Source organism: Sphaeroforma arctica (genome assembly GCF_001186125.1).
Source record: "Sphaeroforma arctica JP610 unplaced genomic scaffold supercont1.442, whole genome shotgun sequence".
NCBI lineage: Eukaryota > Ichthyosporea > Ichthyophonida > Sphaeroforma > Sphaeroforma arctica.
In genome coordinates, this window is record NW_014040116.1 from 1 (window position 1) to 27,857 (window position 27,857).

At 41.9% G+C, this 27,857-nt stretch overlaps 4 protein-coding genes across 4 annotated transcripts; all 4 read left to right on the forward strand.

The window, feature by feature from the left end:
* Nucleotides 1–405: 405 nt before the first annotated feature.
* SARC_06286 (hypothetical protein) lies at nt 406–3,524 on the forward strand. Its single transcript, XM_014299808.1, has 4 exons — nt 406–541; nt 1,325–1,439; nt 1,919–2,046; nt 3,216–3,524. The coding sequence occupies exons 1-4, from the start codon at nt 416–418 to the stop codon at nt 3,324–3,326; spliced, it is 480 nt and encodes a 159-aa protein (XP_014155283.1). The 5' UTR covers nt 406–415; the 3' UTR covers nt 3,327–3,524.
* A 4,144-nt stretch (nt 3,525–7,668) lies between these two features.
* SARC_06287 (hypothetical protein) lies at nt 7,669–9,800 on the forward strand. Its single transcript, XM_014299809.1, has one exon. It carries the CDS (start codon nt 7,712–7,714, stop codon nt 9,716–9,718), a length of 2,007 nt encoding a protein of 668 aa, XP_014155284.1. The 5' UTR covers nt 7,669–7,711; the 3' UTR covers nt 9,719–9,800.
* A 3,948-nt stretch (nt 9,801–13,748) lies between these two features.
* On the forward strand, nt 13,749–19,414 carry SARC_06288 (hypothetical protein). The gene is made up of 6 exons (XM_014299810.1): nt 13,749–13,860; nt 14,543–14,691; nt 15,616–15,841; nt 16,423–16,593; nt 17,617–18,368; nt 19,104–19,414. The coding sequence occupies exons 2-6, from the start codon at nt 14,593–14,595 to the stop codon at nt 19,131–19,133; spliced, it is 1,278 nt and encodes a 425-aa protein (XP_014155285.1). The 5' UTR covers nt 13,749–13,860; nt 14,543–14,592; the 3' UTR covers nt 19,134–19,414.
* Nucleotides 19,415–22,026: 2,612 nt separating this feature from the next.
* SARC_06289 (hypothetical protein) lies at nt 22,027–27,078 on the forward strand. The gene is made up of 6 exons (XM_014299811.1): nt 22,027–22,479; nt 23,439–23,684; nt 24,199–24,462; nt 24,664–24,949; nt 25,650–25,921; nt 26,503–27,078. The coding sequence occupies exons 1-6, from the start codon at nt 22,314–22,316 to the stop codon at nt 26,982–26,984; spliced, it is 1,716 nt and encodes a 571-aa protein (XP_014155286.1). The 5' UTR covers nt 22,027–22,313; the 3' UTR covers nt 26,985–27,078.
* The last annotated feature ends 779 nt before the right edge of the window (nt 27,079–27,857 follow it).

Genomic DNA, 27,857 nt, shown 5'->3' on the forward strand with positions numbered 1-27,857 from the left:
ACTTTGTTTGGACAACTGCCTTCTATAGTTTTTATTGTACTAAATCGAAGCTGAGATGCATGTAATCTATAACGGCATTTGTGTTCGAATTCTAACTATGCGAGGAGCTTATATGTTGATGCGAGTTTTATGTACGCGCCTGTGTATGTGTACTCGACGGAAATATGCTAGTACCGGGCCTTTCACGTTGTCACACGAGTTCTAATTTACGCACAGAGTCACATAGTTGCTCGCGTGTTTACTGCTGGAAAACTGAAAGATCTGTTATTCTGTAGCAGTGCGGTCACATGTATGATCTTCCATTTGCCGTGCATTTGCGGAAGTAAATGCTCCGCATTCATTCGCCACTCGACACGCTTGTTGACATCATATCACGCACCACATGCGCATCTTGACGGTTTCTCCGCGTACAGGCATGTCTGGGTACTGCATTAAGCTACCAGCCCAGCAACGCACATCGTTTGTGGCCGTTGACACGTGTCAGCCTTACGGCCTCGACTTGCTGTCAGACTGGCCGAACCCATCCTGGGCTGCGTGTGTGGTATGTACTCGAGGTATTATTTAAGAAATATCTAGATGTGTGTATATGTCATTCGTTATACGGATATGTGAGTAGTCGATGCTAGTATGAAAGCGATGGACCGTTTCACATCTATTCAGATGTGTATACGTGTTGTACTCTTCTAGTTTCTGGCGTGAGAGTCTCACGCATCGGCTTGTGCGCAGTGAATGTGTAGAGTAACCTCCGTGCGTGACATGTGAGAGAATGGCATTGACTTTTGGTTTATAACCTTTCATCCTGTCTGAAAGTTATACGAATCATAGGCAATATTGAAGTCTCTGGGAGCAGACTAGTAGTCTGTCTTGCCCTGTAATTGCGCAGTATGTGTCTTTCGGAGTTGTTGAACTACTCATGTGTTTTTGTTCAGTACGGTTCCGTGCGAACATTTATTCAGGAATCGCGGTTGTGAGCGTAATAGTGTGTCTGTCTATCGCTACAGCTAGCGTGCTCTATGTATGTACGTGTCCATATGCTGTGCATAGCGTACGCTTTCTTGCACCTTCACTATATATCCTCGTTGCCATGACAATGCCCCTGTGTATTTTTTGCCACTTGCCCTAAAATCTCATTCGTGCTATTTATTTTGGTTTTCGCTTTTTGACGCGCAAAGCATATCGCCAAAACAAGCGGCTACTTCTAATTCCCACGGGTTGAACTGTGACTCTCATAAATCTAGATATGCATTCTTTAAACAAAACGAATCTACCCACAGATATTACCGGGAAACCTATTGCATTATTGATAGTCTTTTATTTGCCACAGATCCTCACGGGCGTTGGGGTGGTGTACTCTCTGGTGCCTGCAGTTGGGGGCATCATTAACCGATACATTATCCGAGCTCTCGACCCGTTTATTACCATCTGCTGTGCTTTCAATAGTACGTTCTCGTATACCCTAAAACATAAAACCCAGTGGCATACTTGTACGTTTTTTGAACAGTATACAGCTCAGTTCGCGCTTCTATGGCGTGTTTGCGTAATCGTAAATGCACTTTTTGCTACGTTTTCACACTAATTTTTTTTTCCTGCATGTTTTCTCCATTGGCTAGTACCATTTAACCCGGGTGTATACGCCCATAGCACTTGCTACATGCTCCTTGCTGCTCGATGCACTCCCATATTTCGGCCACTTGTGGCAATTTTGCAACTGACCCCAATGTGCATAGGTACAATAATGAACAACATGCTATTGACTTCATACGAGTCGTCTACTTCTCCAGCTCATACCAATGCACATATGTACTGCGCTCTAACGACAATGCACATTTCGTCTACTTCTCCAGTTCGCATCAGTGTACGTATGTGCTATACTGGATACCACCTTACCCAGCAATCCACATTTGGCCCACATTTGCAGCGTTTCTGTTCTTTCTGGTGTGCGTGATATTCCCCGCAGAACTGCACAATATGGTTGGGGTCCCGGCCATTGGCGAAGTCACAGCCTGTTGGGATGGTGGCTCGTACAGCCCGGGGAGTTACTGCTCGGTATGCATACATACGGATACATATAGAACTTGACAGACAGCTATGTGTGCTATACTCAATGTATATCTGTATATTTTCAACTATGTGAAGGGTATGCGACAACCAGGCATGCGGGTTTGTGGCAGATATAAGTTGTTATGTACGTCTATGTATGTGATTTATATATCTGTCCATATTCTACATATGCTCGCCACAAGATTTCTCTAGATTTTGGCGCGGCAAGGGCTATTGTACCACATGTGTCGACGGGGTTTCAGGGTACACTAAAGGTTGCTCAGGCTGGCTTTTGGAATTGGTTTATCAAAGTCAGGGCTGATCGCTACTGTGGGCGTCCCTTCTCACCACCGTCTAGCATAACACAGTTTTTGCCCATGGGTTTCTGGTCCATAGAGCATCGGCCGTCCGTGAATTTGCTTATGTAAGTTACTATATCCACAATGTTCAATTAAGTCTAAAATAGTATTGGTGCGGATATGTTGCTTTTTTCTTTGATAACTTCTCACACAAACCCATATTTGCAAACATGACCTATGGATAAATGTTGTATTTTATCCTTTATCGAGCAAATCATACACGTTGGTCGAGGATTAGAGTTTAAGAGCTATGAAATACCCAATCCGGTTTCTATACATTTCGGTCACTTAGTCTTTATGCACTTTCAAGTACAATTTGATGCAATGTGAGATTCATAGGCAACTCTGTATGAACACTGGATAGAAGCTTAGTGCAGTGGATACAATACAACCCCGGATTGTAAATACATAGAATCAGATATCGCGTCCGAGACAACCTGTCCCAATGCAACTCTCGGTATTCTGCTGTTGTCATATAATTCATTTATACGTTCGTGTCTGGTGTACTGTTTGCTAATTCAACAGGTGCCTTTGTTCTGTAGTTCGATTGTGTCAAGAGATTGTTTAATATTGCAGGCTTGTGTAATTTCGAGTTGGTGTGTCAGGTATATCAAAAGTATCTTTCTCGATTGGTGATCTATGATGGCTCGTCTGGTCAAAATGTGGCATCAACACTCTGCTTGAATAAGCCACCATCGCTGTACTTCTTTCAATTGCGTAATAACATCATCTCGTCCTATACATTACACTTCTAGTTTGTGCTCACGCAACGAAACATATCCAAACCAGACTAAGCTATTTTTTGCTTTCGTACAGTATGCCTCGGGCTATGGAGCGATGTGGGGGTGTTTTATAATTTCTCTCGCAACCACCGGATGCTTCGGTTACTCAGCATACTTCGTGAGTGGTTCCGGCGCTTTCGCGTGAAATAGTAAACCCGAACGCCAACGTAGGTCGTCGTAGGATCATAAGAAAATATAGAAGAATCGAAATAGGCAATCAAGTTAAATAGTTAATAAATAGAAATTCACCCTAAACAACTGAGATGGTATTTTTTTTCTTCGTATTGTTGGATTGTATTTTAAAATATATAAATATACGTGTGTAGGAGTTGTAGAGTTGAAGACACGTATTTATGTATATAGTATGTCAGGGAAACTTGATATAAATATATAAAACCTGTTTTCGTACGACCCTCTGAGCCCTGTGGGGACTGGAAATTTGGAAAGTCTGTCCCTCGTAATCTGAAGCACAGCCCTGGCCCCTGAGGCCTGAGCCCTGTCTTGAAATCTTCTCTCCCCCTTCTTGTCTCTTGTTGTGTGTGTGGGAAGTCGAAGTCGTGCTGCGCGCGATAATCTGGATGCGTGTATTGCAACAGTCTAGCGGGCCAATGAGTGTAGAGCATGGTGCATACTGGGCTCTGGGGGCTGGGGCGTATGTATCCCAAATATCACCCAATTATAACTTTTATATTGAAATCAGCCATACTTAAATAAATTTTGATGTTCTTCGAATGACCGTCGCGCGTGGGACGTGATTCACGTGACTCCATGATGCGTCAACCAATAGCGGCATAGCCCGCACTCCCGGCATCATACATAATTAGACAGTATTTACAGCCTTTACACTTTACAGTTTACAGTTTACACTCACTTTACAGTTTACAGCCTCAGCCCTCAGGGCTCAGGCCCGCGCCCTCAAGGACAAGGGCCAAGGCTCAAGGCCAGCCTTCACACAACAAGGGTCAACCCGTAACCGACAACCGGTTAAGTCTCAAAACAAGTCTGAAGTCTCAACACTCTTGAAAAATGCCCCCAGTGCCCACGCCCCACGGGCCACTCGGCCACCGTTCTCAACTTTTCAACTCTCTCGCCCTTTCCGAAGTATTTTTATAACAAAAAAACAATTTCGCTTTTATTTAGAAAAACATAACAAAAAAAAGTAAATATAAGACAAATACACATATTTCGTCACAGCCTTCTAAATTAATGTACAAAATACATACATACTTACTATTTTTTGTTATAAAAAACAACGCGATAAAATAACACATATTTAGATTTTATTGTAGAGTCATCACTCATCAGTCATGACCCCCTACTATCATATTTAGTGGCCCACCCAGCAGTGAGCAGAGACTATGTAGAGAGAGAACGAACTATTATATAAATTTATTTTAATTTAAATGTCTTCTTCTGAAGTCTGAAATCTGGGATCAGACAGTCTAAACTTTTTTTTTAAAACAGTCTGAACTCTGACAGACTGACAGTGTGATGACTGATGAGTTATGGAGTGAACAGTGAACAGTGAACAGTGAACAGTGAACAGTGAACAGTGAACAGTGAACAGTGAACAGTGAACAGTGAACAGTGAACAGTGAACAGTGAACAGTGAACAGTGAACAGTGAACAGTGAACAGTGAACAGTGAACAGTGAACAGTGAACACCGAACAGTGAACAGTGAACACCGAACACTTGAACAGGCAACAGGCCAACAGCTGATCAATTCTACAATATTTATATATAAAAATACATACTAGATAAAAAAAGTACTCTATATCTACGGTCTTTTACTCGGCTTCAATTTTATTTTTAAAAAAGGGTTTTGGCCTTTATAGTTCATGGGCACCAAATTTTATAGTTTCAGTAAAATGCCCCGAATTGAAGGGCTGAGAGTCTGAGACATCTGAGAGCAAGAAGTGCATGATCTATGCGTTTTTCCTGTGTGAGTCCCCTTCTGCTCTTCGAAGTCCCTTTTTTAAAATAAATGCATTAGACACAGTATATTACTATTGGACAAACGCCTAAAAATTGATAAACAACAGTTGTGAAATATAGTATTTATGTATTACATTTACATACACTTTTGTTGTTTTTTATATTGGTATGTTTTTTTAAAATAAAAAACAAAACATGTTTCGGTTTTGTTGGACTGTGTTAAAAAAGCAACACCAACAAAAAATAAGGCCGAGTGTGCCCTCGAACTCGAAGTTTCTAAAATTCTAACCGCCTCATCGAGTTGTCACTTGTTGTGACTACAAGTACTTCTTATGTGTGAGTTGTGACACACAAGCTCTAGAGAGCTGACGCTTGTTTTCTCCCCTCCAGGACCTATGGACCTATGTATCTGTGGTCTGACGTCCCTTTCGTTTCACTCTTTCCCGCGCGAGTTTTGAAAGTGAATCAGGATGAGTGAGAGTCCATGAATATATGCCCACAAGGCTACAGGACTACTAGTATTGACAATTTGACACTGGGTGACTGGGTGCAGCACTGCAGCAGTGCAGCGTGCAGGTCCAGGACTTAAAGGACTCAAAGACTACAGGCATTGCAATGAACGTCCCTACTCTCTCTGTCTAGTACTAGTAGGTAGCTATCCTCAGACAGCACTCTATTTCTCTCGCGTCCACTGGCTGGCCACATCATCAGTAGTTCATCACACATTGTTTATTACAAATACATGAAACACGAACCTAAAACATGCTACCCTTTCTTTATTTATGTTTCAGGTGTTTGCTTCACTGTACATATTTGATACTGCTGGGGCCCTGTGTACTGTGAGTGTGCACTGTGTACTGTAGGGCGTGTAGGCGGATATTTACACTCATCCTTTATAGCTGATATGCATGTATGTACTGTACTGTATTGTATTTTATTTTTATTCACTCTACTCTCTACTACTCTAGAGAGTAGAGAGAGAGAGAGAGAGGGTTAACCGTCTACGGTCAAACCGTCAAAAATGAAAACAGAAACTATAAGGAGGGTTCCAAGGAAATTGTCACATTGTAATTGTTTTTTAAAAAGGCGTTTAAAAAAATGATCTGTGATGCAGTGATGAGTTAAATACTGAATGTAAATGAGTGATGAAGCATGTTCTGGTTCTGAGGCCAGCCAGCAGTGGACACTCGACTCTGTGGAGTGTGGACAGCCCTAAATATATATTTATAGTATTACTTAATTTTTTTAAGTACATACAGTATATATAGTTTTTCATAGCCTTCTAATAAATTGTACCTTTTTTCTATAAATATTTATACAAACAACAAATATTTATATTCGTTTATTGTGGTGTTAAAAAATGATATCTAGAAACTCGCCTACGCCGAACGGCGTACAGTATGTAGTATGTAGTGAGACTCGTACATACATATTTGTCTAAACTCGGTGAAGTCTGATATGAAGATCTGAACTTCTGAAGGAAGTATAAATACATACTGAAACCGGACAGACGCTGACGGCTGACCGCCTTGACGTTTTAAGTTACTCACTCACAGTCACTCGTCATGAGTCTTGTGAGTGACTCTTGACTGCTGCAGCTGAATGCTGATTGCTGATGACTGATGAGTGATGATTGCTGTATTTTTATTACTTTTTGACATTTCCCTGTTGAATTTTGACTTTTGAGTGCCGGAGGAGGACAGGGGGAGGATTGTTTTTTTTTAAACAAATCCATCTTGAAATACACCCCACTGCTGGCCGCGGGGCCGCTCGCTCTCTCTCTGAGTCTGGGGTATAAAAAAATAGAAAGTGCATTCAATCCAAAATCAAGCTCTGGAGACATCTGGCCCTGGGCTTCAAACCCTACTACAGAGTATGTAGTACATAGTAGATAACTCCAGTGAGTCCAGTACTTCTGGAGTTTTACCGAGTAGAGCAGACTCAACAGTCAACAGAGGCCCAGAGGCCCAAGGACCAAGGCCCGAGGGCCTAGCCGCCGAGGGTCCAAATTGCTTTTTTAAAAATAATAAATAATATGTATAGTTAAATAATGGTTGTTTTCTTTTTTAAATCAAAAGAACATATTTATCAGTAGGCTTTCAAAGCTTGACAGCCTGAACAGGGAACACTACAGTCTACAGAGTACAGACTGAACTCGACAGTGACACCTATATTATTTATGATTAGCCTTTTTTTTTATTAAACGCGACACGTTAAAAAATTCCGAGTGTTTGAACTTTGACATCTTGATACGATTCTTGTGAATCTCGACTGATTACAAATATATTTTTTAAACCCAGATTTCAAACCAGGGTCCAAATCACGCATGTACCAAATACTACTATTTAGTGACTCCTTTGTCATTCTATTGGAAGTAAATATCTCATGCTGCATACATACGGATAATTGAGCGCCTCTTGTTCTGAATGGCAGTTGGCACCCGTCTCACTGAGTGTCGCAAGTCTCAAGAAGGTTGAATTTAACTTTTTACATATATTTAAATCAACAAGAGCTGCATTTTCTCATATATATATAAGCAGACATTCTTCTTCAACGACATAGATTTTAGTGCGAGTTGGCAATAGTCACGAACCATGGCGGTCGAACTTCGGGTTGACTCGACTCAGTATGGAGCCTCACAATTAGATCAAAGTAAACGAATTGGGCATAAGCAATCCTGGTCTTCTTTATCGGGGGGAAATTATTTCCCGGATAGGTCTGGTAGGAGAACTAGTCTACTACCTCTAGACTGCAGTATAGAAGAAAATGAAGAAGTGTTAATATCATCCCGTGAATATGGGGAACCAACACGTAAACTAGAGTCAAGTAGGAGAGGCAGTATGAGCAGCATATTCACCAGAAAGACCAGCACGTTGGCGTCACCTCGAGCCCAAACCCTCAAAAATACTGATTCTGATTTTGGCATTATGAAGATCCAGCAGCTAATGGATTGTATAGCTCATATCGATTCTCCAGGGTCAGAAGGGCCACCTCCTCGACCCCCTAAAGGACAAAAGTATACCGGGTGTAAACCAATAGCATCGAAATTTAGATCCGAAAATAAGTTTACGAATTCACATCACACTAGCGGTATTTCTTCTGGGGCAAGTGCATCGGCTATGTTACGAAAGTCGAGGACCTCCACAGATCTTCATGTTGCCTCCAAACAGAAGGGAAGCGCTAGTATTACTTCCTTTACGAATATTCGGGATCATCTTCGAAAATATTCAGAGTCTGAGATGAAGCGGGGTGGTTCACACACCAATCTGAACCATTCGAGTAGCCGCACAAGTTCGTCGTCATTCATTCCTAGCACATCTTCACCGGAGTCTGGAGATTGTACCTCCTTGAAAACTATGGAACTTTACACCAAATTACAGCGAGTAACTAGAATGCCCCGAAAGAAAGTGAAGCCCCAGCAGCTAAAGAGAGAGTCAAAATCAAGCAATCTACTTGATGTGTACAAGCACGTCACACACAAAAGCCGCTCTTATCCAGCTTCACCACAAACGCCCCGCAAAACGAGTGAATTTCATGCTACTCCCAGACCTCCAGGGTCGCAAAGGCGTCCGTCCTTGTCAATGGAGAATCTACTCTCCAGTACCAGAAGTAACTCCAGGTCATCGAGTGAGAGACCGCAGGCGGTCACTTCCTCGTCTCATAGGGATTCGGAATCCGAAACTGCCGTATTCGACGGCGAGGTTCATTACCTCGAAGACCTGAATATCTCAGCATTGCTCCGTGCGCACACCGACGTATTCTCCGGAATAGACTGGGGAGAAAGTTTAGGAAATAATGGAGAACTCCACGTTGCTATATTAGGCGCTAGAGGCACAGGGAAAACTGCACTGTCTAATCGACTGTGTAAAGGAATGTTTGATGCATCTTACGAACCCACTATCGCCGAAACACATAGCCACACCGTTTTTGTAGGAGGCCACAAGTGCAGCATCCGCATCTTGGACAGTTCTATGGACGAGTGGACGTGTGAGAAGATTATATTCAGGGCAAATGCAACTTCTCCAGGAATGTACAGAGCGTCGAATAGGTCCAGCTCCACACTCCTAACTCTGGGTACCAAGAGTTCTAGCTTGAAAAATCTGAGTACTGTCACCAATAGAAAGTCCAACAGTGTACCCTCGAGCATAGATCCCCTATGGTGGGCCCATGGATACATACTCACGTTCTCCGCTGACGACAGAAGAAGTTTCGAACACGTTGTGTCCCTCAAAGAGGAATTAATGGACAGACGACGTCGATTCCCAGCCCTAATGGCAGCGCAGTTCCCTATCATAGTAGTAGGCACCAAGGCAGACGTTTACGGCAAGGATGGAAAAGGAAAAGGAGTGGCAGATAACCTTCCTGCATGGTTAACTGATATTGAAACACTTGTTACAATGAAATGGGGGTTTCAGTTCAAGTTGGTAACCTGTACGGGACATCATTCGAACAAAGTTTTCCACGACTTAGCTGAAACAATGCGAGACTATTACATCCAGCTGCTGCTACGTGAGGGTTTTTCATATTCGCCTAATTATGCATTGAAGGAGGGAAAGGAGCAGAGTGTATCGAGCGCGCCAGGTCGCATGGTGACATCATGATGACTGTTGTATCATATTAAAATTGAGTTAAAAACTTCTTATTTCACCAGTTTAGTATGGATACTGGAAATTCAAATCTCTGTCTTATTGCAACTTCCTGAATAGTCGTGATCTAGTACTCAATAGATCGGGTCTCTTATGTACACTGCAGTGGCTGCGATTTTATACGAGTGATATTTTCTGGATAGACTATCAAGCTAACACAAGGTGCGACGATCGAGCTACGTGTGTATAACGGAGAAACGTCATGAAGTAACAATAAAAGTCAGCTAATGCAAATGCTGCGTAAGCATCGTCGAGATATACCAACGTCGCATCAATCCGATTTTTCTTCCCCTTTAACGTTAGCTTGGATTTTTATCATTACAACTTCTCAACGAATTCAAAAAAGCTGTCAGTAAATCGCTAACAAGTACTTAGTTTTTTGTCTTATGATATGCAACTATAGCTATAAAAATATCATGTTAACTAGTTAAAGATTATATGATTGTCCAACAGACCTAAAAATGGGGGAAGGTCTTTACTTATCCAGAGACGCGCGGTCTACCTGACGTAACGGATGAATGATGCGATGGTTTCTATATAATGATTTGCGGGAAGGTGTAGAGTGTAAGCAATAGTAAAACACGACATACAGTAATACATATTTATATATATATATATTTTATAAAGAGCACAGTAGGCTGTATGTAAGCCTGTTGGCTGTAGCCGAGAGAGAGGCTGCCTATATGTAGTCTATTCTTTTTTATTACCTTCTGAATAGTTATTTGAAATATTTCCATACACACATACATTATTTATAAATATATTGTGGTGTTACCATGATGATAAAAGTTTATAACATATGTATGACGTAAATTTTATATTTATTAATGTAAATATCGAGTAAGATATTTACGTATAACGGTTTCATGGGTCAGACCGGGCGTCAGAAATGGCGCGTGATTCTTCTAGATAATTGTCTACTATCATAGATGTGTCCAAGTGTGATGTTACAATTTTGGATCTTCCCCTAATCCCCTTAGTACGAGAGAGTACTTATAGTGTCACAAAATGCGACCGGCCTAAAAATCGGAGAGATTTTTGTTTAGAAGACGACGAAACACAGAAATCAAGATTCGTAAGGATAATCGCTACATGCTATTAGGTCTTCTGGTTACAGCGATCTTAATGTATGCGCGAGATACAAACTATCCTGTGCTAGTGTAAGCTTAACGATATATATATATATATATATATATATATATATATATATATATATAGTTTAATACACACAACACACACTATATATATATATATATATATATATATATATATATGTATAGTTAGAATAGCTGACAATCTGTATATAATGATGTACACAAAAAAGCATATACATCTAATATATATATATATATATATATACATATTGTATGTACGTACGGTGACTGCGTGTACGCTTATCGGCATATATATATATATACATACACTCACATATATACACACACACACATATATATATATATATATATATGTATGTATATACATATAAATCGCTATATTTATATGTATATATACATATATATTTATATATATATATTCTATTACATATGTATTTATTTCTATATATATATATATATATATAAATGTGGAACGTGTTTAAACACACACATACACACAGATGTATATATATATATATATATAAATATATATGTATATATATAGATATATATTCATTCATGTTTTGTATGTCATGTATTTATATATATATACGTAAAAAATACATATATACAAGTATATAAACATACACACACACGCACACACACACATGAATATATATATATATATATATGTGTGTGTGTGTGTATGTATATATTTTTGTATATACGGACATCTATGTATTTTTTATGCATATATATATATATGTATTTCGTACATCTATTTGTGCATTTGAGTGTTTCCGTTCATGTATTGTTTGTATATTTATATGTAGAAGTATATATACATATGTAAGTATCTATATACACCCACATATATATATATATATTTATATGTACATGTATATATATATATGTATATGTATATATATATATATGTATATCTATATATATATATATATGTGTGAGTGTATATAGATACATGCATATGTATATATACTTCTACTGAATACACACGTATAAGCATATTTATGTCGACTTTTTCAATGTATTTATCGATATTTTGACAATCTATCATTTATATATATATATATTTATGTATGTGTATTTATGTATGATTTAGAGATATATACTACAAATATGTATATATATATATATTTTATTGATTTATTGATTTAGGGATATATATATATATATATATTTATATACTTATATTATATATATGTGTGTATATATGTATATAAGTATATTTATATTTATATATATGATTTAGGGAAATATGATACAATTGTGATTATATATATATATTTATACATACACATATGTATGTATATATATATATGAGAACATATATCTATATATCTCTATATACATATATATCTATGTATATATATATATATGTAAATGCAAATGTAAATGTATGTGTACATATGTGACACGTGCGTGTTTAAGAATGGTGTATTTATGAATTGTTTTATTCAATTACTTTGATAAATACGTACACATGTATTTTTAATTTTTTGTTCGTTAGACCATATGCTGTCTCATTGTAGGTATACATTTACTGTCTTATTATATGTATATACATTCTATTCTATTTTAATATATATATGTATATTTACATATTTGTTTGTGTTTATGTGTATATATTGATATATTTATATTAATCTGTATCGATATCTATCGATCAATTCCTTAGTTTACATATATACATATATATTCATATATGTATATATATATATCATATATATCATATATACATATATATATATCTGTTTTCATCTATATTTATATATATATATGTGTGTGTCCGTGTGTATTATATACATATATATATATATGTGTGTATATGAATATATATGGATATGTATATATATGGATATATTTATATCATATGTATCTATAATGATCCATTAATTCTTCAATTTATATATTTATATATATATATATACTATATTATATTATATAAATATATATATATATATATGGACACGTATAGAACATGTATGGATATATTCACTTAGGTATATATGGACATATATATATATAGTATATATATATCTATATATATATGCATGCATTTATATATACATTATATATATGCATACGTATATTGTTATATATATTTATATTCTGTCTTCATTTAATTTTTATGGATATATTTTTCGATAAATGTATATATGGATATATTTTTCAATATTCATATATATTGTAGTATTAAATACACATATTTATATATATATGTATTCATAATATATATATATATATATTTGTATAATATTTATATTTATATATATGTATAATATATATATATATATCGATATATATGCGTGTATATGTTCATATTTATAATTTTATTTATGAATGTATGTATTTTTTTATTTCATTTCATCTATACATGTACATATACATTTAGTTGTATATAAATATATATATATATATTTGTGTGTGTGTGTTTCTATATATATATATAGATGCGTGCGTGCGTGTTTGTTTCCCGTAATATACTACCCCTATACATATATATGTATATGTATACATTTATATATATATATGTACATATATATATACCTATATACATACATTTTTTTTAAATATATTTATTATATATGTGTGTGTGTGTATTTTGTTTTTCTCGCCCCATGTATTGTCGCTTTTGACATATGGATCTGTGATTTCATTGTAATACATAGATAATGCCATTCTTCGTATTGCACCGACGTCTATGATCTTATGTTGTTATGTGCACAATTCTACTTTGGGCGAACTGATATTTTTTCCCCACCGATAGACTGTTTTCTGAATAACAATTACGCTGTATCTGCTCTGTACTCAATTTTTGTCGGGCGCCTATCGTGAGCGCTTGCTTAATGCTTTATCCTTCATCTTGCACAGGACGAGAGATAGTAAATGATCAGGAAGTGGCCATCAAATTGGAAGCCTTAAAGAGCCGACATCCCCAGTTGTACTACGAGTCTAAATTGTATAAAATCTTCCAAGGAGGAGGTGCGTATCTGTGTGTGTGTTTATTTTCACACGGCGTTGTTTTATCGTCTTGGGGCAGGTGACTAGCACCGGCATGGTTCCATGGAGTGATGTGTGTATGCAGCACGCTTGTTTAGATCCGGAGTATCGGTGTGTGTTCAATCACTCTATAATGCACGATGCAAGCACAGGTCTCACATGATTATGGTCTCTATCCTCCTGGTGTTGACTTTCCTACCGCCTTAGTGTAGTATTCGGACCTTGTTATATGACTTACCCACTCGTATGTATCATAGCTCTGCACATTTCACTCAGGCACAAGTATCTACCATTCACACCAGCATTGGATCACGATTCTCAGTGAAAGAGTTACATGCCTCTTGCGACGTCATCTCAGCATGCCTTCCTTAGACTGCGTAGTTGCGTTTACATTCTAACATTTGTACACATATCCTTCCACCAGTGGTATGTATTGGGCTCTCCGTGTCATACTACCCGCACTCAGCCAAACCCCGGAGTGCACCCGAAGACAAATGGTGGTCTGGTCGACTTCCTATACACGTATCGGCTTCACTATCACGCCCCTTTCTCTTAAACCTGCTACTCCTTCTACCTCACTCACTAGCCACTCACTCTGTCGCTTTGTCTGACACTCCACCCTACCCCCTCCCATCTCGGCTTGCCTGGTCGTCACTGCGTGCAGAGGGGGTGCCTAAGCTGTACTGGTACGGACAGGATGGCGAGTACAATGTGATGGTTATAGAGCTGCTAGGGCCGAGTTTGGAGGATTTGTTCCAGTTTTCAGATCGCCAGTTCTCGCTCAAAACCGTGCTGATGCTAGCGGACCAAATGGTATGTCATCTGATCCAAGTTGTAGGCTGGTACTATGAGGAATGACTAGAGCCTGTGCGAGTATTCGTGTGTGTATAGAACTACCGTATGCCTTTCTGCTGCCAGTTGCTGTGTAGTAGTCTGGGCTATAAGAAATGACATGTGCCTATGCGAGTGTTCGTGTGTGTATAGAACTACCGTATGCCTTTCTGCTGCCAGTTGCTGTGTAGTAGTCTGGGCTATAAGGAATGTCATGTGCCGATGCGAGTGTTCGTGTGTGTATAGAACTACCGTCTGCTTTTCTGCTGCCAGGTGCTGTGTAGTAGTCTGGGCTATAAGGAATGTCATGTGCCTGTGCGAGTGTTCGTGTGTGTATAGAACCACCGTATGCCTTTCTGCTGCCAGTTGCTGTGTAGTAGTCTCGGCATGTGACCCAACTTACAACTGTTTGTGGAGTGGACTATCCTTTCCACGGGGTAGGTGCAACGGACTGTTCATCTCCTTATGCTGCACCTTTAGACTGCTGGCGCTCTGGGTAGCTCATAGGCCCTGCATCTGTACACACACAAGATGTGGTCATCTGTATACACACAAGACGTGGTCATCTGTATACACACAAGACGTGGTCATCTGTATACACACAAGACGTGGTCATCTGTTTACGCACAAGACGTGGTGGCCCAGAATAGTCATAGCTTCAGTGAGCTTATTGGCGGAAATAATCGGCACAGTCATAGACCACAGTAGTGGGGTAGTGATATCGCGCGTTGTGGTTCCGAAGTGAACTCTTGTGTCTATGTGTATTAGGAAACGATATGCCCATCTGTAGCTCATACTTACAACACACCCTTGCACTTTTCCGGGATGCGACCGTATCGAGTTCTATAGATAGCTTTGCTCGTACCCATACTTACCTACCTTTGGGCGGCACAACCCCCTCCGTAGATCTCAAGGATAGAGTTTGTGCACTCGCGGAATTTCCTGCACCGCGATATAAAACCCGACAACTTCCTCATGGGCATGGGGCGTCGGGGGCATGTGGTATATGTGATTGATTTTGGGCTGGGCAAACGGTACCGCGACGCGCACAAGCAACACATGCCGTACAGGGAGAACAAGAGCTTAACGGGCACCGCACGCTACGCCAGTATCAACACACACGCCGGCAAGGGTATGCGGATGGCTCTGGATTGGGCTGGGGGTTCTGTATGGGTGTTGTGGGTGTAGGTGGAGGTGTAGGGGTCTGACCTGTGATGATACATTTGTTGTAGTGTCGTAGAAGTGCTTCAGACTAGAGTATGTGTACATGTTTGAGTGGATTAGGTGTTGGCGTCCAAGCATGTATAGCGTTCATTTTTCAGTGGTAGCACGTGCACATAGTTAGATATAGCAAGGGTACGTAACATAACCGAGTATAGTGGATGCATAAATTGGTGTGCATGCTTCTCCCGAGGGTCTGGCTGGCTTGAATTTTAGTGGGTGTCACCTTAGAGCTCAGTTTATGTCTGAATTGCTGTGGATAGTGCCTGAGGTCTGATTTGTTAGGTGTTTTTGTGGATCTTGATTTTTTTTGTAGTATATGATAAGTTTTGTTTTTCTTCAGTTGTTCGTTGTCGTTTGTGTTGTAGTATGGCTCTCGGCGCAATATACATATATATATATTGCCATTGTACTGACCCGTCCTTGTTTGAGATGGGTTTGTATCGGATATCTGTAGTCATTCACACGGCGACGTCTATTTGGTTACCACAGAACAAAGCAGACGAGATGACTTAGAATCGCTGGGCTATGTGTTGATGTATTTTCTGAGGGGCAGTTTACCGTGGCAGGGTCTGAAAGCCAACACGCGCAAACAAAAGTACGAGAGAATATCCGAGGTCAAGATGAGTACCTCGGTCGCAACGCTCTGCAATGGGTTCCCAGGTATGACTATATGTGTTCGTATGGTGGGTTCATCTGTGTGCAATGGGCAGAGAGATGCACACATGCACATATGTTTTTCAGTAGATGTAACTATATGGATATATATATGTGTGTGTGTGTATGTATATGTATATGCATGCAATGTCGATTTTATGGATTTCTAGCCTATCCCATGGCGGTGGATGTTTGCCACGTAAAACCATTTAGAACCCAAGTGATGTCTTGGTTCTGCACACGTACCTAGTTTTACTTCAACTCCTTTTTGTTTCACATAAGAGTATCAACAACTAGCCCATTCATACTCACCTATATGGTTATAGCATCCTGATTGAATTGTATGCCTGGGTTACGCTTGTGCTACGTACGATTCTTATCTCATGAAACTGGAACTGGATTAGTGGGCGCATACCAACCTGTACTTTTATTCAGCGTCATGATGCACTCCTATCTTTTTACATGGGAATTCGTTACGGGTGCACGAGTAAGTTACTGCAAGTTAGTATCTACTTAAATCTATATATACCGACGCAGCTTCAAATATGAAATATTTACACCCTGTGTACTTTGTATCTATGTTAATGATATGAACTAGTCAAGAATTATTTACACGTATATAATTATATTTCTTCACACCATGTGTACCTTGTATATATGGTATTGATATGAACTAGTTAAGAAATATATACATGTGTATATTTATATTTCAATTATATATCGTAGATGGCCTGGTAAGTTATTGTGTATATATACCTCGTACTTTAGCACTCAAATAGTCGCCTATCGGTCCAGTATATCAAAACAGATGTCACATATACACAAACGTTGTTGCTAGTACAAAAAGCAGTGTGTATGTGATACTCAAACATTCACACCGCACACACATGCACAATCAGTATTCGCATCGGTATCCGTCCGTCATAGAACATGTTCATGTACGCGTATATGTACCACCTACCTTCACCTGTCACCCGTCTCACATATACTCTAATGCACGCCTCTCCCCCTGCCCTCTCTCACACACAGCGGAGTTTGAGGAGTACTTCTTATACGTCCGAGGCCTGCAGTTCATGGGCGACCCAGACTACCTGTTCTGTCGCAACATATTCCGAAAGCTGTTTGCGCGAAAGAACTTTGTGTATGACTACATGTTTGACTGGAACTTGACGGTGCAGCGGAAAGATGTGGCCAACGGAGCACCGCCCCAGGCGAGTGGTGGGGGGGTGTCGATTGCGGAGCAGAACGCGAACGCTAATCTGAACAAGTCACACCAGCAGCAGCAGTACCAGACCCAGCCACACACACACCAACAACAAGCACCGCAACAACAACAGCAGCAGCACCATCAACAGCATCAGATGCAACTACAGGCACAGCAACAACCACCGCAACAGCAGATACCACCACAGCAGCAGCAACAGCAACAGCAGCCGTTGCAGCAGCCGTTGCAGCCCAAGATGAGTGGCACAGGCACCAGGCAAATGCAGGGAGGGGGTGGCAGACAACAGCAACAGCCCATACCGGGCGAGGTGCAGGGCCAGGTGCAGGGCCAGGGCCAGGTGTCCCAAAATCAGGGGCAGGTGCAGCCCCGAGGGCCGCATCTGACCCGTTCCCAGTATAATTTAAGGCAGGCGCAGCTTATGAACGAGTCACAACCACAACAACAGCAGATGAGTGCGGCCCAGGCACACAGCATGCAGCATTCTCAGCTGGCACAGCAGCAGCAGCAGCAGATGCTGCTCAACAAGGAACGCCAGGCCCAGAACCCGCAGATGCAGGTATGCCGTAGGCGTGAACGTGTATGGAAGGGGTGTGCTTGTATGTATATCTATATATATGTGTGTGTGTTTGTGTGTAGAGGTTTGCAGAGATGGGTAGTCGGATCTATGTCGTGCTTATGCATTTGTGCGGGATGTATGATGGTTTGTATGCGCGTGTTATGTTGACATGTATGTGCTTAAACATGGCTAGTTATTATGCCCTGTTTAATTCGGAAGTCAACGCTCGTTTATGGCGTGTCGAATGTGTTGGTCAAAAGTTAGTGGCAGATGAATCTCATACTTATGGCAAGGGCTGTTTGGTTTGGTTTGGTGTTTTTGTTTGTTTTATGTTTCGTATTTGGTTTGGTTTGCTCTTGGGGGGGGGGGGGGGTTCATGGCGTTTATCGAAGTGTACAATGCTTTTAACATTACAGAACTGATATATGCATGTTATACGCCTTATGCGTAGCCTACACATGGGCCACCGTTCATCCATGTATGGTATGTCATGTATTGAGACTCCAGACGTGAACATAGGTGTATGCTACCAATGAATCACTGTGTGCACGCCAATGGGCATGTATAGATACCACACAGCACAGATATCAAATGTTCAATAGAGGATGTTGGCCTGTGGAATGAACCTGTGAGTCTACACAGCCCAACTGCACGAATCCACTGTATCGTAGAAGACTCGCTAACGTCTTCTTGGGAATTTTCCTGTCCCTCTCCTCCGCGTCCGCGCATCTACAGCAACAAGACTACTCGTACCGACGAGACTAGGATAAACCAAAGTTGACACCACGGATAAATCAAAGTTGAAAACCCCGATTACCCCTGTTGGAACCACCTACCGCCGCACGCCGCAAGCCGCACGCAACATACCACCCACAACTTAGTCAAGTGAATAACTGCAGTGGTACACACCGTCCGTCGCTGTGTGTCTAACTACCGTTTCCCGCGACACTCGAGCTTATTTAAGTGTACGCGAACACTTAAGAAAATTGTAAGTCCGATTTTCACAAGTACATATAAAACGCATCAAATATTGGGCCCGAACCAAGAACCATTTTTTTTTATTTCAAGTCCCAAAAGAAGCAATGTTCGAAAGTGTTAACGAGTATGTATCTATGATGTGCTGTGTGATGATCTTAGTTAGAGATGAATATAGATGTGTACATCGGATGCACAGACTCAAATCGGATTGGGCTGTGTTTTTTTTTTGTAACGTTATAGTCATTCGATTGAATTGTCCGTTGTTGACTGTGGACATGTTTTCTGTTTGTCTGGATCTTCGCTGGTACTTTTGCATATAGGCATATGTCTGCATATTACGACGTACATCTGTAAGTCCGTATGCAGAACTTCGGAAAGGGATTTCAACGATACTGTAAAAAATAAACGTATATCTGCCGAGTGATACAAAAAAAACAATGTATATTGCTGCTATGTGTTCTGTAGAGTGCACATTCCACCCACAACTCTCATCACAGCCAATAAAGTTCCGAAATTGTCCGTGCGGCGCAAAAAAAAAGGGGGGGGGGGACCGGCAGACCATACAACTAGGAAAAGGGACTCGTAACAGGCGCAATTGAATACTGAAGTGACCAAGATGATATCACGGCCTTTTAAAAGCAACAAGAGGGGGATTGCGTGCGGCGGGGTCGAGACCGGTCCCGTTTAAGTGACTTAGGACAAGGACATGGGCAGGTGCAGGGTAGTCGGACAAACTTCAACCAAGAAGCACAGAATAGTCTTGTACAGGCTGAGATAGGGTGTATGTGGACTATTGCTATGCATTGGTCAGTTGGTATCCGGCCGATAAATAGTACCACGAAGAGTAGTTAGGCCCTTCCTTAGTAATGTTATATATAGTCAGAGGCTTCGTTAAAGAGTGGGGGGACATCCCACCAGAACGAAGCTCGTCATATCTGTGCAACAGCAGATATGTCATTCATAACAACTCTGAAAACAAACATATACGTGTTTATACATCTACGTGTTTGCATCCACACAATGCCTATTAGATAGTAGTCTCATTCTCTGGCGTCACATAACCAGACTACAGAATCCTTACAATAAATATGAGCTCCACATGTTCTTCGAATTAGCTGTATAGTATGCGTCATACCGCGTAAAGTCAACTCCATTCGGACTTGTTCAGACATCCTTACCACCAATAGATGCACGGCCTGCTTTATAATTTCTGTGCAATACTAATACATACCCACACGAAAGGAGTTATGTGCGCCTGTGCTCCTCAGATAGCCCCGTCAAGTGCCTAGTTCATCTACTAGGCTTCGTGTGGTATGCATTCTAGAAGCAAGTGTATCAGGAAAACCAACACAAGTGTTTAATTTACTGTCTTCTATGTATCGTACTATCTTCAGCTCGCCAAACAACTTGTTGCGTTCACGCACATAGAAAATATTGGCCAGTATTGAACACAAGACTCAAAACCCAGTAGTACCATACATATATGCAGAACACATTCCCATTCACCGCCCACATACGTTTACATATGCCCTGCATCTTTCATGGCCACTATCGGTCCTGTCGCTTCTCAACCCCTCTACATAGGCCGGTATATGCAAGGCTCGACTCCGTCATACGACTTAACAGACTGTGCATAACCTCAATATAATGAAAGGCTGAGCTTCCGCAACCCGGTGTGTCTGCAGACTACAAATGCACCGTACAATAGCTTGAGGTGAATGTTACACTAGGTAATGCTTAGTTGTGCACACAAGTGTTAGGTATCTGGTATGCCCATTGCACACGGTCGGTTTTACACGATGAACACACTTTGTTGACCACACGCAAGCAAGACTACTAGCCCAGACCTGCTCGGAAACGGCCTTGAGTAAATACTTTCGTGTGACTCTACCAACAAAAAGTGGCTATGAAAGTATACACTCACGACTGCTTTTAGTTACGTGTGATTATGTTGGTATTATTCCATCATGGGCATTCGCTTTCGTGTGATTGCCACACGATTTTACCCAGGGTTAAAACTACGTTCGCGTGATAGGATGACAATTTCATGTTATTAATGGGAGATTTCTTATAGTGGGGGTGATAAATATCTGTGTACACAGTGTATATGTATATTCATAACATATAGAAACATGTGCGTGGTTGAATATCGGATATTTGGTATAAATGGCAATTTAATGTACATAGGCATAGCTTGCGGAATAAAACGCTACGAGTATTCAACGAGGGCTGTAGATATAATTCATAAAGTTAACAACTCTGGATTTAACTGAGCGTGTGTCGTTGTATATGGATGCACTTTCGCTTGGTTTACCTTAGCAGCAAACAATTGGACGATACACAATGTACCATCTGTAAAAGTATATCTCTACATGCTTCATATGCCTCTGTTAGATGCACAAGAAGTACACTATGTACTTCTATAGTCGCTTGTTCTGTTGTGCTACGCTAGTTATCATGCTTGCCTGCTATGTAAATAAACCACAGTGACAGTGGGTTAGATAATACCACATACACATTCTATACATACTATGCATACGTAGTAGTTTTTAGCATAGCTGTCATTATTTTCGGAGGCTTTTTTAGTAGCAGGAAACACACAACCCAGCACACATACTTTGTGTTAAACCCAAAAAGGCTAAACCCAAAAAAATTCAAAACACACGACGGAATGGATAAGGCCTTTTGGAAGGTTGCTAACATACTTTATAAAATATAGGTATGTTTATTAAAGTAGTTTGTTGTTCACTTGCCAGAGGTGTCTAATGGGTCTCTTAAGATCACTGTGTAACTATCTCTAGAACATCTCGCTACCAGAATATCGTTTCTTTGCGATTAGAAGCTAAGCATTACGCTATCATCTTATATGATCTAATTGCAGATATACATATACACGTTCCCTGAAAGTACATATACATATACACGTATATAGGAATATATACACAAGAACACATACATAACTTCAGGATGACGGGTATCTTAGATGCAGACGACATGCTAGCTAAGCTTGACGAAGACCACTGGAATGCGTTGGTTGCTTCGGGCGAGTATACACAAAAGGAGGTTGACAAGGCTCGACGGAAATTGGCTGTGAGAGAAGAGGTCAGCATGTGTAAAGCAATGCTTTTAATGGGTATGATATGATATATCTGTATTATCTGTAGCTGTACGTTACTTATGTAGATTAATATTGGAACGTGTACGAGGGTATCATGTGTATGTGTACCTTTGTTGTTGAGTATTGTGATATGTTTGTCACCTCATTATGTAGTGAATCAGTAGTCATTCATATATAAGAAGGTTTGCATCGTAGTGTAGTCATCTCTAGTTCAGGGCCGATGCCCTATACCTTCAAGCGCGGTTGTTTTATTAGCAGTGCTAGATGTGAGGGTTCTAAAGCTACCCATTTCGCGAGCGTATACTTGACTATCGTGGAAGAGCCATCTGTGGTAGTGTATATACACCATTTATATGTATACCTCACCCTGTACTGGCTTGGGCACCTAGCCTGACATAGCACGTGGAAATGGAGTCACTCGTGGTTTATGGGTGAGTATACCTTCTATGAACTAAGCATGATATTTTTGTTCTATCACTCTACCGATCAAATGAGTGTACACGCGTGTATCTCATTCAGGCTCAACACCAGTGAATAGCCGTATCATATCAAACTTTGCGCAGGCATTCACGAGTGTAAGCTTCAGTCTAGATAAATATTCGGCTTAGCATCTTCATAAATATGGTTATAGTAGCTATACTTACGGAGTCTTCTTAGCCTATATTCTTATACCTATACGCTCAAAAACATCAGATATCGAAGTGTGAGTGTTTCTAGCCACCGGATTATTGTCTCTCAGTCTGTGCACGATATATAACCCAAAACTCTAATTTGCTGTACAATCATTCGGGTTCCTCCAAACACCACGCCTCATCGTCGGATACTTGAACTTACGAACGCGCAATTGATTATTTGCCTTATACTTCGTACGTAAATGGTATTAAAGTTACGTGGCAAAGAATCTCCGGCGCACATGCTTCCCCGTTATTATACATGGACAACATTCAAACACCAGTTTTCATATCGTGCACCAGGCCTGAAAGCCAAGGATGAGCTAGTGCTGCGCATTGCCAGTCTACAGCTGGAACTGGAGAAGCGATACCTGGCCATAGAAACACTGTCGCAGTACCACGCCCAACACGCACACGTGAATACACAGGTGTCTCTGTTGCTGGCGAAGCTATACTTCCGGGATGATAAGAAGAACAAGGCGTCTGTGCTATGCCAGGAGCTGGTGGACCTCTACAAGGAAGCCAACACCCCAGATACGGAGCTCACAGGTGCGTTTCGCATATACACGTGTTTGTATTGTGTTCCGATTCGTGTAATATAATTGGTTCATGCGGCCCTGTCCTCTGTTTGAGGGGCAGGTGCACAGTTGTGCATCGCCAGTCACGCGAATACGCACATTGGAGATGATGCGAGGCATGGCCTGGTTCAGGTGATTAGGCTGGAGAGTGTGCCGTAGCGTTGCTGTGCTGTGCATGTTGAGGAGATTGGAGCGTGTACGCTTGTAAACATCAGTGTAGGCTGGTTGACATCCACCCGTTTACCAAACTCTCGGTGACATCAGGGTTGGCACCTGCGTGAATAACGTGAAATCAATTGTTGTATCGTCCAAGCTAATCTGAGCTCTTAAGTTGCACGCTGTAGCTACCTGGTATTCACATAGGTGACGGGGTCTTAGGTGTATGGCACATTGATAGGCATTCAGTGGTAGTACGATTCAAGCAGTTGTATCCCTGCCCCCTCACACCCAGTGCCTTGTCCTGTTTTGTTTTACCTTGAGAGCAGAGGATGCGGCGCACACGCTAGCCAGCCCATCAGACCCGGACGGGTACCGGCAACAGAGGGCCAAGGACAAGCAAGCTGTAGCGGATGCGTTCTATATACTCGGGTGGATAGCCATACACGCTGGAGACCACACGCAGGCATACACCGTGTGGGAAGACGGGTACACGTGGCTGCCGAACGACAAGCGCCTCAGGAAACAACACCGCAAACGGTACTGTTGGGACCAGGAACGGGTGCAGGGAGAGGCAGACGGGAAGGGTCAAGGTAGGTAGCTGTGGCTGAGTCACCCCTGTGAGGTGTGCACAGCTGGCCGTGTATATGACGCCCTGGACATTTGGATATCGTCGTCTGGGCCCTGATATGATATGAGAGATCGTTTGCAGTAGGTAGTCTGTTTGTATCCTACGTGCGCACTACTACACTCACGGTCGCCCAGCCTGACCCCATACTTGCAACGATCCCCAGACGGTTGCGCCAATGCACCAGTAGACGAGATGGAGGCCTTTTCGGTAGACGAAGCCCATCAAGCCGAGCTCGCACTCAACCTATTCTCGCGTCGTACACAAAAAAATCGGGTCGTGTTTCGGTCCAAAAAGCCCATAATTCCCGAAGATGAGCGGCAGATGGTGTTGGATGCGTGCGAGCAGTTTGCTGCGGATAATGGGGGTGGGTGGGGGACCGTGCGGCACTGTTCGGTGCCTACTACCGATGTGGCTGTAGAGGATATTCCTATTCTTAGACCCTGGCTCAGGTGTGCTATAGCAACCTTGGTGTAGGTGTGTGTTGGGGATGGAGTGGCAGTGGGTGTGTGTGTGTGTGTGTGTATTGAATGTGTCGGCATACAGTTGTAGGTACACCTGAGTTGTAAGTACACCTGTGCGACATTGTACCGTTCTTATTACATATGGCGCCTGGGATAAGCCGCCCGTTATGTGACCCCGTCCGAGGTCAGTAATTCAACTTGTCTAAAATGCCATGGGTTGCTATGATGGTTGCCCCACTTTATCCAGCTTAACTTGGGGCATTTGGTGCGTGCGGACGCTACACGAGACACCTGGTTGTATGCCTCGGAAGTTTACCGGCTCAGTTGATCTAAAAATGGACCTATAATGTCCTATTTGAAACGATACTATGACATGCAATGTCCTACTTGATAGGTACTATGTTCCCTTAACGACTTTCAGCGTTTTCTGGGTATACGGCATGCCATATATACACCAGATGAATGTACCCATCCCGGGTGCGTTGACGATGAGCTGGTTCTTCTGAGTGCAGGTTTCATCCACTTGCAGATGTACTGAGCACATATGGTGATGCAGAGACATGCGAACACATACGAACACGCGCAGTGACAATCTGTGCACCCAGCACACCCTGCGAACTATATACAAACATGACATGCTGATAAACCCGTATACCGAACTTCCTTTCCAACTACTACACATGTACAGGACTCTCATGAGGAAGTGCCTAGCCCCTATGCTGCGGGCCTGTTTCCCCCTCTTAGCCGATGGCACTGATCTCGGCCCACGTGGCGATCGTGTGCGCATCCACGATGCCTTTGTTGTACGGTACGATGCAGCGGATAGGAGCGTGTCTCTGCCCACACACAGTGATACATCGTCGCTCAGCTTCACTGTGGCGCTGACGGAGCAGAGTGGCTATGAGGGCGGTGGCACGTGGTTTGGAGCGTTGGGTGGGAAGGTGGTGGATGCTCCGGCAGGTAAGTGTTGCATTAGAGTGTGTGGTTTGGTGGGTACAGTGTGTGGGTGGGGATGGGTACAGTGTGTGTGTGTATGGGTACAGTGTGTGGGTGGGTGGGTACAGTGTGCGTGTGGGTGAGTACAGTGTATGTGGGGGTGGGTACAGTGTGTGTGTGTATGGGTACAGTGTGTGTGTGGGTGGTACAGTGTGTGTGTGTATGGGTACAGCGTATGTGGGGGTGGGTACAGTGTGTGCGTGGGTGGGTACAGTGTGTGTGTGGGTACAGTGTGGGTGTGCGTGTGTGTGGGTACAGTGGGTGTGTGTGTGTGTTGCAGGGTTGATGGTGAAGGTGATAGTATTGGACTCGTGGTGTAATTGTTTAGTGGATATGTGTATGTTTTCTATGAGTCGTGTACTCAGCTGTGTTACCCCATCGACTTAGTACAGATGTACTGCCACGTGCTAGTACTCTGTGCCTTCTGTATACCTATAATACTGTAGACAGGGACATCGATGTATCACCGCTCTAGCCCGAGTTACTGGGGCGCAAGGTAAACAACTTGGACCACAAACTAAATTAAATCATTTACCCACACACAGGACATGCGGTAGCATTTGCCGGTCCGCTGCGACACGCAGGCCATCCCATATCACACGGCACACGCACTATACTGGTGTTGTTCTGCTACATAGAGGGGTTCAGGTATGGTAAGTATGTGGGATTCGATGGAGAAGACGACCTTGAGCACGAGCACGCGCACAGTGAAACAAGCGAGAGTGTACACGCCTTTAATGGTGTGCGTGAGAGTGGTGGAGAGAGTGAGACAAAGAGGCTCAACGGGTTGGGTATGGACGGGGGTGTGGATAAGACTGGAAGATGCTGTGATGGAGTGCTGAGTGTGTCGGGTGTGCATGGGGATGTATGTAGAGGTGTGGGTGGTGTCAAGGTAGACGCGAGTGGTGGGCAGATGGTAGGCAGGAAAAAGAAGCAGTGCGGCGACGATGACAAGTACGATGTGGGGAAGGGCTACATTGTGTACAATGAAACATACGAGCTCATGACGACGATAGACGCCAAATAAACAAGAGGACTGTGTCTTGTTGGTCTTGGGGAGGTTCTGCTTATCATGTTATTATTATATACTTCGAATCGCTTCCCGTAAAAAATCACGTTGGTTTCCCAGGCTCGTTTTCTTTATAGCACATACACTTCCATGTGTGTGCTAACGGCTCGTCCGCGAACTCCGTGCGCGTTTTTGCTACTTTCACATTCGTATACGTATACAAAATCAGCATTGCAAATTCGAGCGACCACGTGTGTTGACTCGTTTTCCTCGGATATCGTTTATTGCGCAGTGTTCTGAAAGTCTAGGTGCAGTGGCTAAGTTATATTATATATTGAACTCATGGGACAGAACAACTTCATTGTACGCATCCACATGTATAAGTCGTGTTAGTCTATGTTCACCATCGCACAAATCATCGTGGACATGCAAGCACGCCTGCGACAGCAAAGAGGAGCTGAAATGTATGAGGACGCACACTATATGCACCGACGGCGAATGTACTCGCCATCGAATTGTGGGACGATATGGGCAGGTGAGTTTCAACCCATGAGCATAGTCTCCGACAGCACTGGGCAAATGGCTTCCAATATAGTGAATGAACCACACGATGACGTGTACTCGCTCCAAGCCACATTGCAGACGTTGTGGCAGAGAACATGGATCAATCTGTAACATATGCAAGTGAGGGATCACTGGCAACAATGTGTGAGTGGGTTGATAGTCTCTCAGTTGGGTTATGTAAAAAGATAAGGTAGGCTGAGATATGTGCATATATATATATATACATATACATATACATATATATGTGTGTGTGTGTGTGTGTGTGTGTGAGAGAGAGAGAGAGAGAGATATATATATAATATATATATATATATATATATATATATA

Coding starts and splice junctions, on each gene's coding strand:
- SARC_06287 (XM_014299809.1), top strand. CDS start 7,712: ATGGCGGTCGAACTTCGGGTTGACTCGACTCAGTATGGAGCCTCACAA.
- SARC_06289 (XM_014299811.1), top strand. CDS start 22,314: ATGACGGGTATCTTAGATGCAGACGACATGCTAGCTAAGCTTGACGAA. Junction 22,480..23,438: donor TAAAGCAATGCTTTTAATGG/GTATGATATGAT, acceptor ATCGTGCACCAG/GCCTGAAAGCCAAGGATGAG. Junction 25,922..26,502: donor GGTGGTGGATGCTCCGGCAG/GTAAGTGTTGCA, acceptor ACCCACACACAG/GACATGCGGTAGCATTTGCC.
- SARC_06288 (XM_014299810.1), top strand. CDS start 14,593: ATGGTTATAGAGCTGCTAGGGCCGAGTTTGGAGGATTTGTTCCAGTTT. Junction 14,692..15,615: donor TGATGCTAGCGGACCAAATG/GTATGTCATCTG, acceptor CCCCCTCCGTAG/ATCTCAAGGATAGAGTTTGT. Junction 18,369..19,103: donor CCCAGAACCCGCAGATGCAG/GTATGCCGTAGG, acceptor GCGCATCTACAG/CAACAAGACTACTCGTACCG.
- SARC_06286 (XM_014299808.1), top strand. CDS start 416: ATGTCTGGGTACTGCATTAAGCTACCAGCCCAGCAACGCACATCGTTT. Junction 542..1,324: donor CATCCTGGGCTGCGTGTGTG/GTATGTACTCGA, acceptor TATTTGCCACAG/ATCCTCACGGGCGTTGGGGT. Junction 1,440..1,918: donor CATCTGCTGTGCTTTCAATA/GTACGTTCTCGT, acceptor CCACATTTGCAG/CGTTTCTGTTCTTTCTGGTG.